Source organism: Pocillopora verrucosa, chromosome 6, assembly GCF_036669915.1.
Source record: "Pocillopora verrucosa isolate sample1 chromosome 6, ASM3666991v2, whole genome shotgun sequence".
Lineage (NCBI taxonomy): Eukaryota > Metazoa > Cnidaria > Anthozoa > Scleractinia > Pocilloporidae > Pocillopora > Pocillopora verrucosa.
Genome location: NC_089317.1, coordinates 14,800,213 through 14,819,127, shown reverse-complemented (window position 1 = coordinate 14,819,127; position 18,915 = coordinate 14,800,213). Strand labels below are relative to the sequence as shown.

At 37.1% G+C, this 18,915-nt stretch overlaps 1 protein-coding gene across 1 annotated transcript; it reads left to right on the top strand.

The window, feature by feature from the left end:
* The first annotated feature begins 1,715 nt into the window (after window positions 1–1,715).
* LOC131773562 (cystathionine beta-synthase-like protein) lies at window positions 1,716–13,287 on the top strand. The gene is made up of 17 exons (XM_059089509.2): window positions 1,716–1,939; window positions 2,019–2,125; window positions 2,473–2,607; window positions 3,093–3,172; window positions 3,713–3,782; window positions 4,465–4,529; window positions 5,279–5,348; window positions 5,566–5,657; window positions 5,939–6,016; window positions 6,788–6,920; window positions 8,938–9,043; window positions 9,165–9,245; window positions 10,214–10,309; window positions 11,067–11,105; window positions 11,744–11,852; window positions 12,071–12,155; window positions 13,063–13,287. The coding sequence occupies exons 1-17, from the start codon at window positions 1,806–1,808 to the stop codon at window positions 13,185–13,187; spliced, it is 1,605 nt and encodes a 534-aa protein (XP_058945492.2). The 5' UTR covers window positions 1,716–1,805; the 3' UTR covers window positions 13,188–13,287.
* Window positions 13,288–18,915: the final 5,628 nt, after the last annotated feature.

The following is an 18,915-nucleotide window of genomic DNA, read 5'->3' as shown; positions in this document are numbered from 1 at the left end:
TTTGGTAAATTAGCAACTTCGCGTCTGATATAACTTAAATTGCCGCGCACTAACTCAAGAATGTCGCCGAACAGCCTGACCACCTACCGAATGCTTGAGAGCCTGTTGGCCTGGTGCTTTTCGTGGACTGATCACGAGAAGATCAATTTCTTCATAAATTCTCGTCAACGGACATCCCTGTTCTCGGTTTGTTTAAGTGTATGTTTCCAGAATCGCGCTCCTCAAAATCGCCGATTCCCGAGTCCCGTTCATGATAACAATCCCGCATCTCGTTCCCCTTTTACTTTAAATTCCCGGCCTTTAAATAAGCCCGATCCCGGATCCCGGAAAACCTATCGGGGACCCTCTGCTAGGGGTGGGCTGTCTGGTTTTCAAAATCCTGATCCTATTTTACATCAAATTTAAACATACCATTTTCCTCACCTGTTTTCAAACTAGGGGCTTCTAAGTTTATAAAACTTTCCGAGAAAAATTGCACTTCATTTTTGAACCTATTAAGGCCTATTTACACGGTACGACTTTGTCGCATGCGACAAGCTTACGACAGGCTTACGACATGACTTAGGACAATTTACACGCGCACGACATTTTCACCTACGACATGCCAAAATCGCGTGCAATACCACTCGTTTCGGCCGCGGTCATTGTTTCAATAATTTGCAAGAGAAGGAAAAGAACCTCTTCCTCGCTCCACAGTGATATCATATTCTCTGTTTCCTCATCTGAGAATGTATTTTTCGCTTTGGAAGCAGTCTTCGACTTTCCGGAGGCGACTTCCTCCGCCATTTTGACGCAAGAAAATTTCACCTTCCTCCCCTACTCAGTAGAAATTTGTCACAAAATACGTCATTTTCTATCAATTTCGGCTACGATTGTCGCAGCGTTTTAAAACATGTTTTAAAATCCTACGACATTTTTCGTGACGTGCACGACAGTCGTAAGCGAGTGGTAGGTTTGATTTACACGATACAATTCGTGTCGTAGGCCTGTCGTAAGCTTGTCGCATGCGACAGAGTCGTACCGTATAAATAGGCCTTTAAATCTTGTTTCTGGGGTTACTGAGTGTCACACCTGTTCAAGAGTAAAGTATTGGTAAAATTCACTCAACATTCGGCTCGAATTCTTTTACTTTCCGATCTCCCCTCCCCCACACCTTAACTCACCCCCCCCCCTCGCCCCACCACTTCCAGTTCATTTTCGTCTCATACCCTCGCGCGGCTCCTCCGCTCACGCAAAAAGGGAAACAGAAAGGCTAGCAAGTAAGCAATGCTTGTTTTTTTTTTTTGGTTACTTCTCCTTCATATCATTCGCTTTGAGTTGAAATAGGTTTAAAAATCTCTCAGATGAGTATTGTCAAAAACTCAAGCAAAGGCGTGTTTGACACGTAAACGACAACCAGAAGGGTAATGCAGTTGCTGTTGAGCGCACATTATCAATAATTATATTAACCAGTCGATTGGAAAGCCCTGAAGGAAAGATCTATCTATCTATATTCTGATAATTTTCTAATTTCCAGGAATGGAATTGAAAACAACATTTAGAATACGTCGGTTTAAGGACATATGGAATGAAAATTTGTCAGTTCTCAAAAAAAGGGGTGGTTCACAGAAGTGGTCCGGGTGAAGGTTCATGGAGAATACTATTTGCCCGAAGCGCTTTTCAGACACTGATCACATCTCATTGGTAACCAATCATACGACATTACGTCACAGGATATCTTACGGACCAGAAGAACTCAACTTCCGTTGGGTCATCTGTGAGAGACATCTTAAGATTTTGTAGGCTTATGAGGCGTTTTAAGAGAAATGTCCCATCACGAGTTGAAACGATCAAGTTCTGTCGGTGATAAACGGCAATGGGTTCGGCCCGATTTACCCTCAAAATGTACTTGGCACTTGGGAGTGAAAAGTGAATCTCCCCATCATCACAACAAGACCGCGTAAGTGATGGAACTACTTTAGTGAGGCAAGACCAGTTACGTCGTTTGATGAAAAATTAACTCTTTTCGAATTTTTTAGGGTGACAGAAAACAAGATCATTCCAAATATTCTTCATCGCATTGGAAATACCCCACTAGTTCGAATAAACAAGATCGGGAAAAGCTGTGGTTTGAAATGTGAATTGTGTGAGTAAAAGCTCAAGTTAAGTTGAAATACTTGCGTCCGTCATCAAATGACCATTACTCTGACTCTAATGCAAAAACAAGATAACATGGTGTTATCAACTGAGTTGATAATGTAAATTGGCCGCCGTAAATAGTTTCTCGGATGACGTTTCGGACGTAGTTCGAAACGTCAGCTTAGAAACTCTTTACGGTAGCCAATTTTACATCATGAACTCGGGCTGATGAAATCAAATTATCTTGTTATACTCCCCCGCCGACGCAGCAACACAATTTCTTTACAAACTTACCCCCTTTATTCTATTGTTAAAAGTCAGCTTATAAAAAGTTAAATTTTGATTCATTTTCAGTGGCGAAGTGCGAGTATTTCAACGCAGGAGGTTCAGTGAAGGACAGGATAGGACTGAGAATGATTGAAGATGCCGAGCGCCAAGGCAAACTCAACCCTGGAGACACCATCATTGAACCGACATCGGGAAATACTGGTCAGTTAGTCTACCGTGTTCTCTATTGTTTAGTAGCAAAATTCCTTCTTGGTGGAAGTGAATATGGACTGTTAAACTAAATTAGCTTTGCATTGCAAATACGGATTCACATTGCATCATAATTGTAGGCGTGTATGGAGGTGTGTTCAATAATCAATATTCCATAGCACTGGCTTTCTACCCTTTGGACTAAACTCAAACCAACCCTGCCAGAGCTGTTCATGTTGAACCAATGGTATTGAGACATGTTCTCAAAAATTTCTTGTTGAAAATTTAGCTTAAGTAGTGAATGATGTTTATTTGTTAAAACTTCTGGTCTCACGTATGAAGAATATCACAGACCTCTTTTGAAAGAAATCTAATACTACATTGTGAAATTACATAGAGGTTCACAGAGATTTCCTCCAAGGATAACCATAAAGAAAGAGACCTTAAGAATCTATAAGGTTGGTGTGCTGAGTTACTTATTTTATGCCTGTTTTCAGGAATTGGCCTGGCTTTAGCAGCAGCTGTGAAAGGTTATCGCTGCATTATAGTAATGCCTGAAAAGATGAGTAAGGAAAAGGTATTGACCTGCTGGAATATATTTAATACTGTACCAATTTGTAAACATTTAATGTTGCATTATATTTTTCAGATTCTCCTTGATCCTTAGAAATAAGTTCTCAAACCAAAAGATATAAGCAAAATATAAGCTCTTTAAATTTACTTCATTCAATCCAAAAAAATTCTTTATGAAGTGGAAAAAGAGACTTTGTTTGATTTTGTTGTTGTATCAGTCCTTTTGGGCAGAAGAGTATACATATTGCCCTATTAAGCTCACCTCACCCAGATAAAAGTTAGGATTATTCCATTTTGTTCATAGTTAAGATTATACTGCTTGAAAAGAAAACTGAAAATTCCTTCAAAAATTTAAGGTCGTATTGAACTCATAAATTTTTTTTTTGCCATATATGTCCATGTCCATAAAGTATAACTCCTGCTAATAATTCATTCTTCATGGCATGGCTAAGCTTGCAGTTAGCATTATCCTGACAGTTTTTAGGGAATTCTGGCTGGTTTGATTCATTTGATCTCTCTACAGCAAATACCTGATTATTTTTAGGTAGATGTCCTTCGAGCCTTAGGTGCAGAAATAGTGCGTACACCAACAGAAGCCAAGTTTGACTCACCAGGTAAACAACAATATTATCACAAATGGATTCACTCTTTAAATTGTGACTGCCACATCAAGTCATGTAGATTCCTTTTAAGTAATTCTATTGCTATAAAGCCTTGGTCACTTTCACATAGTAAGATGTAAGCCACTCACATCGGAGAAAGATCTCCTGTTGGTATCTGTCCACTAAAAATTTTCATCAGGTCTTAATTGAAGCAGGAAAACTTGATTTTGGTGCACAACAGGGCAAAGGCTTTATTAAGCATGTCTTGCTTCTCAGTAGTAATGTTTTAGGGATTGCCTCAAGTCCCCTGTATTATGTAAATACATTTTTTATACCAGTATGATCAAGGAGAGAACACACCTTTGTTCGCTTGGTCAAGAATGGTGTATTTAAGAAAAAGGCAAGGTCAATACTGTAACTATATTTCTGAAATATTTGATCAGATTAGAAGCAGCTGTCTTTACCTGCAGCCTGTTTTGCTTGTTGATGCGTTATTATTTTCTTGGAACAATTTTAATACCCTGCCTAAATTTTCTCCATTAAGAGCACTAACACACCCATGTCAAGACATGTTACGATCCTCAAAAGTAAGAAGTTCACCCATAGTATAAAGTGTGAATGAGCCATAGCTCATATCTTATTTGAAAGAAAACAGAGCTTGTAGATGAAACAAAGTGTTATCTGTTTACTTCAGAATCACACATTGGTGTTGCTCAACGACTCAACTGTGAGATCCCAAATTCCATCATCTTGGATCAGGTTAAGAAATGACATAATTATAATTAATTATAATATGTTCCTGCCTCTTACTCAATCTTTTGGGTTAACTTAAACATGATATTTATTTCTGACTAATCAAGATAGAGAAAATGCTAGTCATCAACTGAAGGGTCAAATTTAAGGGAGATTGAGTCATAACTTTCAAAATTTTTGGTTCATTAATCTCAAAACCCTTACAAGACTATCTGGTGCCTTTGATTACAATAGGTAGCTATCATGTAATAGTCAGGAGTTTTGACAGAAAATGATTGAGCCTAATGCAGTTATTTATTTTCTGAGTTCATTGTACTTGTATTTAAAACTGACCAACCCATAGCAAGTTCAACCCCCCTCCCTTCCTCCACCTCTGTACTTTCATGTGTATAATTAATTTGGGTACCTTTTGCACCCACATAGATGGAATTTTTTTTTTTATAAGAAAATGTATGGTGATTTTGCAGCACCAAACAGTAGTATCAGTAATAATGACATGGCCATAAAGATGAGTTGACAGTGTTACCATGGTTGGTGTAAGATGGGGTTCAACTGTAGTTTTTTTAAATTTAGAAATTGGAAGTGATGTAGTTGTTTAATTGAAGTGATATTCCATCATAAGTGCACTGGTCGAGTTAACAGTTATTGATAATAAACTGATGAGTAACCATTAAATTATTAATGCGTTTTTAGAGGTCAATTGGTAAATTTTATTGAATGTATGAATTAATGAGGCTAAGATTTGTCACTTTTAGTATCGAAATGCAAGCAACCCTTTGGCTCATTATGATGGAACAGGTGAAGAGATAGTTCAGCAGTGTGGTGGTATGTGACTACTAACTTGTTTGCTAATGAGTGCATGATAATCTAATTAATTAAAATTAAAGCTGCTGTAATTAGGCAGTCTGGGGCAGAAATGAAGTTCTTGTTATGATGCACCTGTTTTGTGGAGAAAAATGCCATGTCATCATATTAAAATAAAACAAGGAAAATGCGATGTGATGAAAGTCAGATTGATGATTGTATGATGTGTTGTTCAAAGGTAAAGTTGACATGGTGGTGCTTGGAGCTGGCACTGGAGGTACAATCACTGGAGTAGCCAGGAGGATTAAAGAAAAATGCCCAAATGTTAAGGTACTTAAAGCAGAGCATACAAGAAATTATTTCTAACCCTCTTTTTACACAACATAATCATTATAAAATTTCTATTTCAAAAATTACAGATTGTAAGTTCAATTTCCAAATTACAGATTTTCATTTTGTCCAATACATTTTTTCTTTTCTGTTTTGTTTTGTGTTCTTAAGCCTTTTTTACATCCTTGTTGAACATCTTAATTTATAAATTCAATTTTAGTGTTTTGTTCATTTATTTAGTTATTTTTCATTTTGTCTGCACATAATGTTATTTTCAATAGATTGTAGGTGTTGATCCACATGGATCCATCCTAGCTGAGCCAGAAGAACTCAATGATTGTGACAATCCAATATATAATGTAGGTTACTATTAATAGGGATTTCTAACCATACTCTTGTATTAAATATTAAATCCACTGCAAGAACCACTGCACTACTGAAAAAGACCTCATTTTTTCCAAAGTGTCAGTGAACATTTAATTTTTATAATTCAAATTTTAGAAATTGATGCCATTTATAATAAATTAAAAAAACAAAGTGAAACCTACAGTTTCATTTCATATCTACATATGCACTCCCGTTGCAATCTCCTCCTCTTTCCTTCAATTACTTTCTTTCTCTCATTGTTGGAAGATCACTTGTACATGTATATTGCACAAGTCTTTTAAGAGAAGTCTAAAAAAAAAGAATCAAAGAAAGTGATTGACCTCCCTAGAGTACATATATAACAGCATGCACACAATAATTCATATTCCTGCCTTTTCTTCAAACTAATCAACAGGACTGCACCCTTATAATATAAGAACACATCAAGGTTGTATGCTTTGTCACTGTTTTTAGATGTTGCTGGACAGGAATTGCCATGTAGATATTCCTTGAAATAAAAGCTATACAAGGGCAAACAATTTTTCTTCAGTTTTAAGTTTATTCATAATTGACCCAATATCTGTTGACTGAAAATAATTTAAAGGACAATATGATGATTTTCACTCACCTATAGTAGCATGTATGTCTTCTGAAAACAAAATTTGGTCCCTCTGACTACTATCACCACTCACCTATAGTAGCATGTATGATGTCTTCTGAAAACAAAATTTGGTCCCTCTGACTACTATCACCTGTCTATTTAGGTTGAAGGTATTGGTTATGACTTTGTTCCAACTGTTCTGGACCGTTCAGTTGTTGACAAGTGGTACAAAGTTGGAGACAAAGAGGCATTCACTTTTGCAAGAAGACTCATTAAAGAAGAAGGATTGCTGTGTGGTATGTTTTCTCATAGGATATCATTGATCAAACATTTTTTAATTTTTTTTTTTTTACAAAAAAAAAAAAAATTATTAGCTTGTAGAGTGGTGTAATGCCCGCACCAATCAGATCACCACATTAGGGTACGTATCTCACACCAAACAGATTTCTGCATTAGGGTATGTATCTTACGCCAATCAGATTGCGGCATTAGGGTATGTATCTCACACCAATCATATCACAGCATTTGGATATTATGCACCAATAACAGCATTCACATATTGTTTTCTTGTAAATGATGTCATGGAATCAAGAAGCTGTGCACAAAGAATGACTTAACAAGAAAATTTGGGCCCATTTGATAAGTGTTATGATTGTGGACTTTGCAAGAACCTCATCGAGTGAGGTCCACATTTATCAGGATATGAAACAGTCACATTTACCTTTATTGTATAATTTTTAAGTTCAAACTGTTTAAAAATGTTTTTCTGCTCCTTTTCTCAAAACACATGTGCCAAACAACTTACATTCCATCACATACTATGAAAACAATGTCCAAAATCCTATCAGAACATACCCAATCATTGCACTACAAGAACATTATAAGGCACTTTTTCATGTGCTTGAATCATATTCTACCAATCAAATTCCATTATGCCACATTTGACTTTGCTCCATCACATGCCACTTCCTTGGAAACAACCTTCATTTTATTTCATATTCTAACTGCATTATCCAACACCACAGAAACAAAATTTGTATGAAACTTTATGCTACTGATAGTGAATTTTCCACACATTCTCCCGTGTTTTGACTAAAAAATTCGCTTTTAGCTACCTTGGAATTAACTCAATTGTGTGTTAATTCCTTGTAAACAACCTACATTTTATCACATATTTCATACACAGAGGGCAAAGTCCAGATTAGCAACAACCAATCAAGGAACCCTCTTTTAAATATTATCCTTTTCTTTTGCTCAGCATGTCTTCCCTCATAGATATATTTGGAGATACAACAGTTTGTCTGCCTTTTGCAGTAGAATAACATGGAATTATATTTTTGAGGCACCTAATTGTAGACAAGGAACAGCTGTAAGCGTAGTCTCTTTTGCAACTGTTATTTGGTCTCATCGCACAATGGCTCTCTCTCCTATGGGGAATAGGGTGCGTTGTGTGACAAGACCAAACAATGGTTGCAAAGGAGACTACAGTAAGTGTGACACCGATGCAATTTATTTTTGCTCAGAAGTAGTTATAGACAATAGAGACAATTAACCACAAGATACCTTGTGAGTTTAGATAAATTAAGTTTTTTCTCTTTCTCTTGAAGTGAAGTAATGTGACATTTTCGTTCTTTTGAAAGTTATGAAAACATTAGGAACACAAAGTATCCCATTTCAACCTACCCAGCTAAAAAATAAACTCTTGCATGCTACGCATGCCTATGTTTGTTGGAAAGAGGCATCACCTGTATGAGTTTGGAAGTGATAAAAAGGATTAGAGGGACATCATTTGTGGTGATGTTTATTAGGGGAGGGTTCAGTAATCAACATGTAGTGTAGATAAAGCTTTATAGCTTTGATCACTATCACTCCTACAACTAGCAGTGATAGCATGATGTCAAACTTATGTACTTTCATCTAACATAATTATAATACTTAGCTCAGTTGAATCCAATCCTCTCAGTTTGTTTTTTTTAATCATATTTCAAATACAAATTACAGACATAATTCAATGTACTATACAGAAACCAGAAGGTTTGGCCGACAACAATCCTTTCAGGTTGTTAAAAGTTCTGTGACAGTCACAGACAAAACTTCTCTGCAAGACTTCCCTAAAGTAAACAATCATATTTTATGCTAATCATACCCATATCCCTCAATTGAAATCAATTTAAGAAAAACGTAACTTACCAGTGAGTGGCAGGCATGAGTACCCCATATTTTGCATGTTCTGTTGACTCAACATGGTAAAATAGCTAAATAGTGGAATGATTATGTGTAAATATATTCAGTCAATTACCATTTCTTACTTAGGAGGTTCTTGTGGAAGTGCAATGGCAGCTGCAGTGAAGGCAGCCCAGACTCTGTGTGAGGGACAGAAGTGCGTTGTCCTTCTACCAGACTCTGTCAGGAACTACATGTAAGGTCATAACTGATTTTTTCCCAACGAGTGTTTGCAGCAAAATAATGATAATGTTATTATATCTAATTATCATATGAAGAATACAAGGTAGTTTACAACTGTTTGATGACATTCACAGGACAAAATTCTTGAGTGACGACTGGATGGAAGACAAAGGATTTCTTGAAAAAGAAAGGAATGAAGACCACAGCAAATTTTGGTATGTTTCCTTTAACTAGATACACTTTGCAATGAAGGCTATGTTACACTGGTAGATTTTCACCAAAACATGTCTCACATTTTTTTCATACAAAGTGTTGTCTACAGTAACTGTCGCATCTCTATCATTTTTTCTTGAAATGCTTAACAGAAAAAGGAGGTATAAATTTTGTCAGCGTTGCTCTTCGATGATCGGAAAAAACTTTAATTCTACTTTTTGCGCGCTGCGGCAAAATGGTTGCTCGACTCACTCATCTAAGGGGATCTAAAGCTAGTTATGTTACACGAATTATGGTTAGATCGCACCATGGTTAGATCGCTCCCAGTTAGATCGCTCCAATTAAAGATTGGATCGCTCCATCAAATAAGTTACTTCGCTCCCAACATAAGTTACTTCACTCCATGTTGAAATCTAAGGTAAAGGTAGTAAAACTAAGCTATCTAAATTGATAATTCATCAAATGACGTATATATCTTACCTAACGATCGATTAATATCGCTTGCGCGCGCTTGAAATAAATGCGAGCTACGCAGAAAGAACAAATAAAGACTCATGTAACGGAATCACGAAGTGTAACCAGGATCATTTATTCCATCATCGCTATACACCTAGCCACCTATATATACATGTATATATAGGTGGCTAATCTGAAGGACAGAGTGAATACGATGCACTTGAATCGTCGCAAGACACATCATCACCTCATTGCTAAGTAATACTTCACATTACAACATGGAGAGAAATAACTTATGTTGGTAGCGAAGTAACTTATTTGATGGAGCGATCTAACTTTTGGTTGGAGCGATCCAACTGGGAGCGATCTAACCATGGTGCCATCTAACTGGATACCCTGTTACACTCGGCGATTGTCATTGTGTTATTATTACCTATATAACTTGAAGAATGGTAAAAAAATCTCCATGTACCATCTTTGTCACAGCACTAACGAAACATTTATGATTTTAAAGGTGGTGGACAAAGAAAATTTCTTGCATTGACCTTCAAACTCCTCTGACTGTTTTGCCAACTGTCACCTGTCAACAGTCGATTGACATAATGGACAGGTATTGTGTTCATTCATTCGCTCTTTTGAATGAAATTCATTGTTGCTCCCTGTACTGTGGAATGCATTTTTGATAAGTTCCCGATTTTTCAAATACTTTTAATAAAGTTTTTGGAAGCGACATACTTGCATGAGTAAAAAGTTCTGCTGAACTCAATCCTGAATGTGTTAGTGCAAAGTAAGTAACTCTCAATAACTGCAACGAATTGAATAAAATGATCACGAGCATTGTCGTGAGACCTTTATCGCCTTTAGGCACAAAAGTGTTGGGAGATAGTGATTTCAAATTTAGAACTTTTTTATTATGAGTCTTGTCAACAAAATGTGTTGATAAGAGAAAATAAGGAAACAGGGTGATAGGCCGCTGGTCCAAGCATCCGAAGTTTTGAATCAATTCAAAGTTAGTTGAAGAAAATCTCTCAAACGTCGTATGTTTTTCGAAACGTGTGCATGAAAGCTGACAATCTTCTGAACTTCTGAGTTAGAGTTATTTGCACGACTTTAAGATCTGAGTTAAGATCAGGCAGCCCTTGCTTGCCATAGAAGAACGAAATAATATACAAGCCTCCATCCTGTTTATCTATGGCGACCAGTGTGAGGATGTTAAGTAGAAGTGAGGGAAGATCTCCGGTGCTGCTCAAAATCCTTGGAGAAGTCGACATATCCCAGCGGATACCTTGACTGCTCAGTATTGTCCCTCTCTTTTCCCTCTTTGTTCCTTTGTTTTCATTTACCTTGAAAATTAAATTGTTTTGCAGAGAAGGTTTTGATCAACTTCCCGTTGTCGACGAAACAGGGTGAGTTTAAGATCACATTTTCCGAGGTTTTCTGAAATTCTTCAACAGTTATCGAAAGCAATATTGCTGCATTAGTTATAATGTTGGTGTGCAATCCTTGTGTCTTAAAACTAGACAGTTAAATGCTTTGCAAAGATTTCTATGAGTTGGTTGATTTTTTTTTTTGTTTTCCGCATCAAGAAATGCAGTGAATAAAGGGGTAAGTTTCTAAAGAAACTGTGGTGCTGCGTCGGTGGGAGAGTATAGCAGGTAATTTAGTGTTAACAACTGGGTTGAAAACGTAAATTAGCCACCGTAAAGAGTAAAAAAGCTGACGTTTCGAGCGTTAGCCCTTCGTCAGAGCCCATCGCTCTGACGAAGAGCTAACGCTCGAAACGTCAGCTTTTTTACTCTTTACGGTGGCTAATTTACGTTTTCAACCCAGTTGTTAACACTAAATTACCTGCAATGCAGTGAATAGACTGTTTTGTCATTCTCCTTAGTACGATCTTCTTTAAGATATCCTGCGTTAACCACGGAAGGCTTCATGAAGCGCTCGTTCTTTTCGTTAAGGCGATGTTAACCAAATCTACACCTTTGAGCACAGGTGTCAATCTTAACAGATAAGCCATACCATTCCTATTCTCTTTTCGTTCAAGGTCCGTGATGGGCATGGTAACCCTTGGTAACATAATGTCCCGGATGCTTAGTGGACGAATCACATCTGAAAGCCCCATTATCAACTCTGTGTACAAAAACTTTAAGAAGGTAATTAGTGAAAGCTCTTTAAAGCGTTCTCCTCCTATGCTTTTGGGGGCCAGTCGCTTAAAAGCATAGAGCGGACATTGAACTGGCCGTTAGTCAACGAGACTCGCACTTTCAGAAGGGTCTCCGGTGTCGTGATATTCAAAAGTATAATTATATAAAAACACAGAGAAAGCAAGCTTTATATTCAATGGAGCTCTAATTTTTTACTTTTTCACCAGGTTACACTGGACACTACCCTTGGCCGATTGTCTCGTATCTTGGATCATGATCACTATGCCGTTGTAGTTCACAGGCAACGACTCTGTAAGTGATTTGGTAATTTCTAACATGAGGATAAGTCCATACTATATAAAATATGATTTATTAGCCAACGTAGCTGGCGAAGGAAGGGAATTCGGTTAGAGTGTTAGATGCTTTGGTTGGGATCTGGGCGGACCTTGGAAAGTAGTAGCCTCCTTGCAGGCCTTTCATTTGAGATCACAGCCAGCGAATCGCCCTTCCTGTCCAAGTGAAATATTCTGTCTCCCTTCCTTTTGTTCGTCAACCACGCGGAATTCTGACCGCTGACAGCAATATGTGATACATTGTACAGAGCGTAAAGCTCAAAGACGTCGGTGCGATTCTAAAATCGATGGAATGACCCAAACCTACCTCCTGTTTTCTCACTCCGCTCTTATCCCGTCTAAAACAAGAGAGGAAAATCGACAAAGATTTATCCAGTTTGTTTTTTTTTCTTTTGGAAAAGTGATCTAAAACGTTACTTTTTTTCAACGCTTTGCTGTTGTCCGCGTTTGTTCTCCGCTGTTGCGTCAAGTTTATTAAGCTCTTGCTACAAAGTATGTGGCTACCTTCAGACGTTTATGATCACCTTCCTAACCACCTTTACTCAGAAGACTGAAACAATACGAACGAACCGGTTCTTTGTGACTTACCAAAGAATGTATCTGTCGCGCTTTTTAAGTCCGTTTCGCGCTTTTAAGTCCGTTTCTTTAAAACTCAAGCCCAAAAAAGAAAAAAAAAATGAAAGTTTGGATCATTCATTTGGATCCGCATTTTTGCCCTGTTCTACAGTGTAACATCGTGAAACTATACTGTGGCATATTTCGCGCGTTCTCGTGACCTTATTTGGTAAAATGAACATAGTGGTGGAATATTTATGTGCATTATTGCCTGTTTCGTAATTTCTCCTTGATTTTGTTTTCAACCTCAGATTCCAACAAAGGTAAACCGGATGAAAAAGAGATGATATTTGGAATTGTGACACGCATTGACCTGTTGAACTTCATTACTTTAAATCAAAAAGAGAATGGATTGAAAAACGGCGAGTTACATTAATTTGGAGGCGGAGCATAGAAGAAGAAAAAAGTTCCTGATTGTTTGTTTTGTTAGAGTAATGTAAACTGTTTACAATTTTCTTTTCTTTCTTCCGAGAGAAGATTACTGAGTTAAAAAAATGTACATATTTAAATCGTTCCGTTTGGAAAGAGTATATAATTATTCGCAAGGCGGTACTGTAAACTTACAGCACAAAAAGAAATACATCTGATATCAACATAAGGGTATAGGTAAAGTCTAATTTGCTGTAATTTGAGTATTTTGGCTGTTTGTTACTCAGTTGAATTTGTCTCGATGTGACATGTTCCTTAACTTTAAGCTTATTATTTTATTTAAAACGCAAACGATAACGTGAGACGTCTAAAAAAGATTGCTTTAATAATTCCTAAATTCTCATATAAACTTCACTCTAACGGCCCGAAACTATTTCAAATCGGACAGTCAGTTGAATATATTAAAAAGCGTATTTATAGACACAGAAATATAGTCTGTTTGTAAATTAGTTTGAACCAAGATATACAGTTGCTTAAATTCTACAAAGGACATTAGCACTTGCACACAGAACAAAAGTGTTTGTTCTAATATAAAAAAATTTGACTTATTTGTTGTTTGTAAGGGCACGCTAAATTTTTTTTTTTATACTACAGTGTCCGCTTGAAGTATTAATTATTAATTAAGGCGTTGCGTTGTAACAGTTTTCATTTAATAAATATTTACAGAAATGCGTTTGAGATACAATTTCCAACATATACCTGCAGAATGGAGAGCACAGAACAGCGCGTTCCAAAGTTTCCTCAGGAATGAAAACCGATTGTCAATAATTACTCTCGAGAAGGAAGGATTAAAACTGTCTAGTCACTGTCTTGCTCGCTCCAGGACCTCTCGACGTCGAACAACAAAGTGTAGCGACCTGAGATGACTGAGATGTGAATTGCAATTTTTGGCGAGGTAAATGATTCAGTCACACTCCGCGTAAACAGTAGAGACCTAAGATGGGCGTATAATTCAATAACACAACTTTGATAGCTTTGTTATGATGAACGACCACCTCGAACAACCCTTATGCCCTTTTAGGAGGGCCATTATGAAAACTACTGGGTGACCAGTAATCAATGTCTCTACCCTCGTTAAATAAAGTTATTACTTACTTACTTACTTACTTACTTACTTATGCATCTTTCATACCCTATATCTCAATGAACACACGCTAACGTACAAACCTACTGTTTACTAGAACCAAGAGAAAATACTACATTATTTTCTCTAACAAAGAAACGACAATCATACGTAAATCATCTGCACTGTTTGTCGGAATGAGCAAAGCCGCATTAAGGGGTATGCAAGTTCTCAGATTAAGAGCGATCTAAAAGTGATACGATCGAATCTGTATATTAAGCGGCCACCCTGCATTAAGCGGTCAGTTATCAAAGTTCCGAATTTGTTTCCCTTTAATCACTGTAATTTTCACCTCTATTAACTGGTCACCTTTTTCAAGTCCCAACAGCCTAGTTTTATTGTTTTTTCCCCAGTATCAAATGGTCACTAAAAGCAGAACCACTCCAGTATAACAGGGAATAATCCTCAAAGTAATTTTTAATCCTTCTTTTATCTCCCAAAATCAAAGTATGTAGGGTTTTTGAGCGAGAATCTGTACATTTAGTGATCAGTTAAGGCATAAAGGCGTTGTGTATCGTTTTCTATAAGACCCCTAATCTATGGAACCTGAATTGCGCGTCAACCTGTATTTAGCGGTCACTAAATTTCATTGCCGCTTAATGCAGGTTTGATTGTATCGTGGAATAAGAAAAGAACGCATATGATCTGGGCAGAGTTCACGAGTAAATAACGGATGCTTCGTATTATACTGCCATTGGACGGTATCCAAAACCGCACTCATGACACAACTACTGATTTACTGGCATTATGCCAGTCTATAATGCACACGCTGAAGGGCTGCGGATGAAACTTTTCTTTACAAAAGATTTAAACTGCCATGTTGAAAATTTCACAAAATATTTAGTGTCAGTTGTGTGTTCATCTAGAACCTGAGAAGAGTTCTCAATTAGCAAGAGATGCTCTGAGATTTGTTCTGATACTCGTCAATGAGCACGCCCTCGTTACCAACGCCGCAATGAGCTATGAAGGACACTTAATTTAGTTCAGGGATAGTATATAACAGTGGTTAATCAGATAAAATTATCCAAATCTTAGACAACTTGAAAATGGGAACTGTGGTAATCAATAAATCCAAGTAAGCACCTAAGAGGGCAATTATCGCCGCGGTCACATAGTCTCCTTCTGTTTTAGAGATGGATGGGTTCGTGCGTCAGCGTGCGTGCGAGATATGAGGCATGAAAGAACAAACCATAACAAAACGAAACAAAATACACTTAAGAGTTGCTCGAGGTGCGTGCTAATAATAACAAAGCTACTGAATTCGGAATAGATCTACGAATTGTCCGAAAACGAGAAGAGGCGTCCATGTGGGGACAGAGTTATTGAAATTGAACGTGGTACGCCGTCACCTCTGGCCTTCACCACAACCGGAGGTATGGGAAAAGAATGCAACAGATACCATAGCCGACTGGCTGGGCTGATTTCAACTAAGAAAGGAGAGAGTTATGCGAAGGCCATCTTATGGATTAGAGCTAAAAAGTCTTTCTCTTTGTTAAGATTCGCTCTATTGTGTCTGAGAGGCTCAATAGGAACACGTCAAGAACATTGACATTGACATCCAAACAACAGAAAGTGCCATGTTCATCGTACTTTAGACTTACATTATTTTATATGTTCCTTTTTTATCATTCTCTTTGTAAATATTTACTTTTAGACTATTTATCGTTCACAAGTATTTGAAAGATTGGATTCTAAATAGTTGCTCTTTTTGTTGTTGATAATTTTACCAATGAAACAGGCTCTTAATTTGCTTAGCTATGCAAGTCCTTTGGAGTCAATATACATTTCTGTATATAAAACACGATTTGTTTGCGTTCTATATCCATCTGTAAATGTTCTGACTGAGTTGTGAATAAAGCTTGACATTCGTTTTAAAATACTAAATTTGGGAATCCAATCTAGCGCGTCTTTCATATTCCCATCGTTCGCGCTGATGAAGTTTGTGTACAATTGATTAATTGATGCGTAAGCGATTTTCTTTTGGAAACCCTAATTTTTTTTTCTTTTAATGCTTTAGAAAATTTCTAGGTTCTTTATGTCTTGTTAAACGTACGGTTGATAAATGAACCAATTTATTGAAATCATTTCTAACGCGGCAGTTGCGACTTTTTACAAAACGAAGTTTGCTACGCTTCTGAATGCATATACAGATGTGACAAGCAAGCACAAACCTACACTAACCCATGAACCGAGCGGAGATTTAAATCAAATTTAACTGACCATTCTAATTGAATTCCAAAGTTCCATTGCGGACTTTGATGACGCCAGCGTATGCCCCGCAGCACGGTAGAGCCACTCTATTTAGATAACTTCACCTTTATGAGTGCTTGTCCCGTTCTCGAGTGCTTCATATCTTTATGAACGCACAGTTGACACCACAACATAAAATCTTCAATACAAAATTTGTGCCCCGTCAGGAACAGGCATTCAGATGGCACCTGGTGAAATATCCCACCAAGAATTGAAACGATCAAGTTCTGTCGGTGATAAACGGCAATGGGTGCAGACCGATTTACCCTCACAATGTACTTAGCACTTGGGACTGAAAAGGGAATCTCCACATCAACACGTGAAGACCGCGTTAGTGATGAAACTGTGTTTAGAGAAGCAAGGTCAGTCATGTCGTTAAATAAAAAAAAATTAATTCTTTCCAAATTTTTCTGGAGTGACAGGAAACAAAATAATTCCAGGTATTCTTCATCACATTGAAAATACCCCACTGAATTGTGTGAGTATAAGCTGAAGTTAAGATGAAATACTTGCCTGTGTCATAAAATTACTATATATGACTCTACCTCTGTTGTAAAAAGTCAGTTTATAATACTAAAACCTTGTTTAATTCTCAGTGGCGAAGTGCGAGTATTTCAACGCTTGAGGTTCGGTGAAGGACAGGATAGGACTGAGAATAATTGAAGATGCCGAGCGCCAAGGAAAACTCAACCCTGGAGACACCATCATTGAACCGGCATCAGGCAATATTGGTCAGTCAGTCTACATTATTATTTACTGTTAATTATTTTCATTTATTTATTTAATCATTATTTATAGACGGTGAAAAAAATTCATCAGGTACAAAAAATTCCAATACAATGACTAATATCCTAAGAACCTAAAAATCCTAATCCTAACATTATATCAACTTACAACAATGTGCCACTTAAAAACCTGATTTCCATGAATGCGCTGTTTAAAAATTATGATAGAGGAGGCGTTTAAATTGGTTTAATGGACCAGACTCTCTAATGTTTCAGGGTTAGCTATTCCAGACGGTTGCGCCGCTATTACTGGGGCTTAAACTGAGGTAATTGTGGCAAAACATTATTTAACAAGCTACAAAAACTACAGAACCGTGCAACGCAATGGATTTTCTTTGTTATCACCATGATATTGCCCTGATCGCTTTGTTAAACATTCATTTAAATTCTTGAAAGCTAGTTATCCACCAACCCAGGATATGGAAGACGGTTCTCCTGTTAGTAACTGTCTGGTTTCCAGAAGGCCCTCGCTCACCATAGGTCATTTGATATCTTACTATGTATTCAATACCAGTATGTGTATTGGGAGAGGGCAAACCTTCTCTTCATAAGTTAATTAAATGTAACCCAAAAAAATTATTCATATGCTACCGACCAGTTCATCTCTGAGTACTGCATTTGTCAAGCTTTCCTTCAGATTCGTACCAGTAGTACTTTTTGCCTGTTTCTCTAATAAATAGCTTAACATTTTCTAGAAACATACTCCACCTGCGCTCCATTGGGTTCACATCAGTTATTATCCTCGTGTCAAGACATGTTCCCTTGCGAGGACAGGATAAAGGTAACCTGGACACAGCCCATCAAGTCCAATACGCAGGAAATCATGTAGATATAGTGTAACCTGTTTCTTTCAGAATCACACATTGGTTTTTCTCAAGGACTTAATAGCGAGATCCCAAATTCTGTCGTCTAAGATAAGGTGAAGAAAATAAGAAATAGTTCAATTCAACTATAATGTCTGTCACCATCGCATAAACACTAGACCTGTCTTAAGGAACTGTTTAAACATCAGTTTTTTTATGACTATACGCAACAAAAAAACCTCAAATAAACGTATGAAATGAATGTAGTGTAAATCAAAACTAATAAATTTAACAATTCCCACATCACACCTCTATAAGTAAGTTAGATGTGATTTTGGTGGTTTTCCTGACATAATTTAAAATAGCTGACTGTGTAGAAAATTGTGGCAGTGTACTGCCAAAATGATGTTTATCAATCATCACGATTAAGAGGAACTTTGCGATAATCTAGTAAGAAATATCAAGCATGCATATCTATCGAACTGACCTCTGCTCATAACTCATGCACTTGTCAACTTAGTCAACAGGCAATAAGTCATATGGATTTCGTGAATTTCTGGTAAATATCGATTTATTTGTTTATTAATATACAATATTAAATAAGGCTTAAATGTGTTACTTTTTCGTTTGTATCGAAATGCGAGCAATGCCTTGGTTCCATATGACGGAACAGATGAAGAGATAATTCAGCAATGTGGTGGTAGGTATTCTATC

Bases quoted from the DNA above. Each gene is read 5' to 3' on its own strand.
- LOC131773562 (XM_059089509.2), top strand. From the start codon at position 1,806: ATGTCCCATCACGAGTTGAAACGATCAAGTTCTGTCGGTGATAAACGG. The intron at 9,246-10,213 runs GTATGTTTCCTT...ATGATTTTAAAG, and splicing joins GAAGACCACAGCAAATTTTG to GTGGTGGACAAAGAAAATTT. The intron at 11,853-12,070 runs GTAATTAGTGAA...CTTTTTCACCAG, and splicing joins TGTACAAAAACTTTAAGAAG to GTTACACTGGACACTACCCT.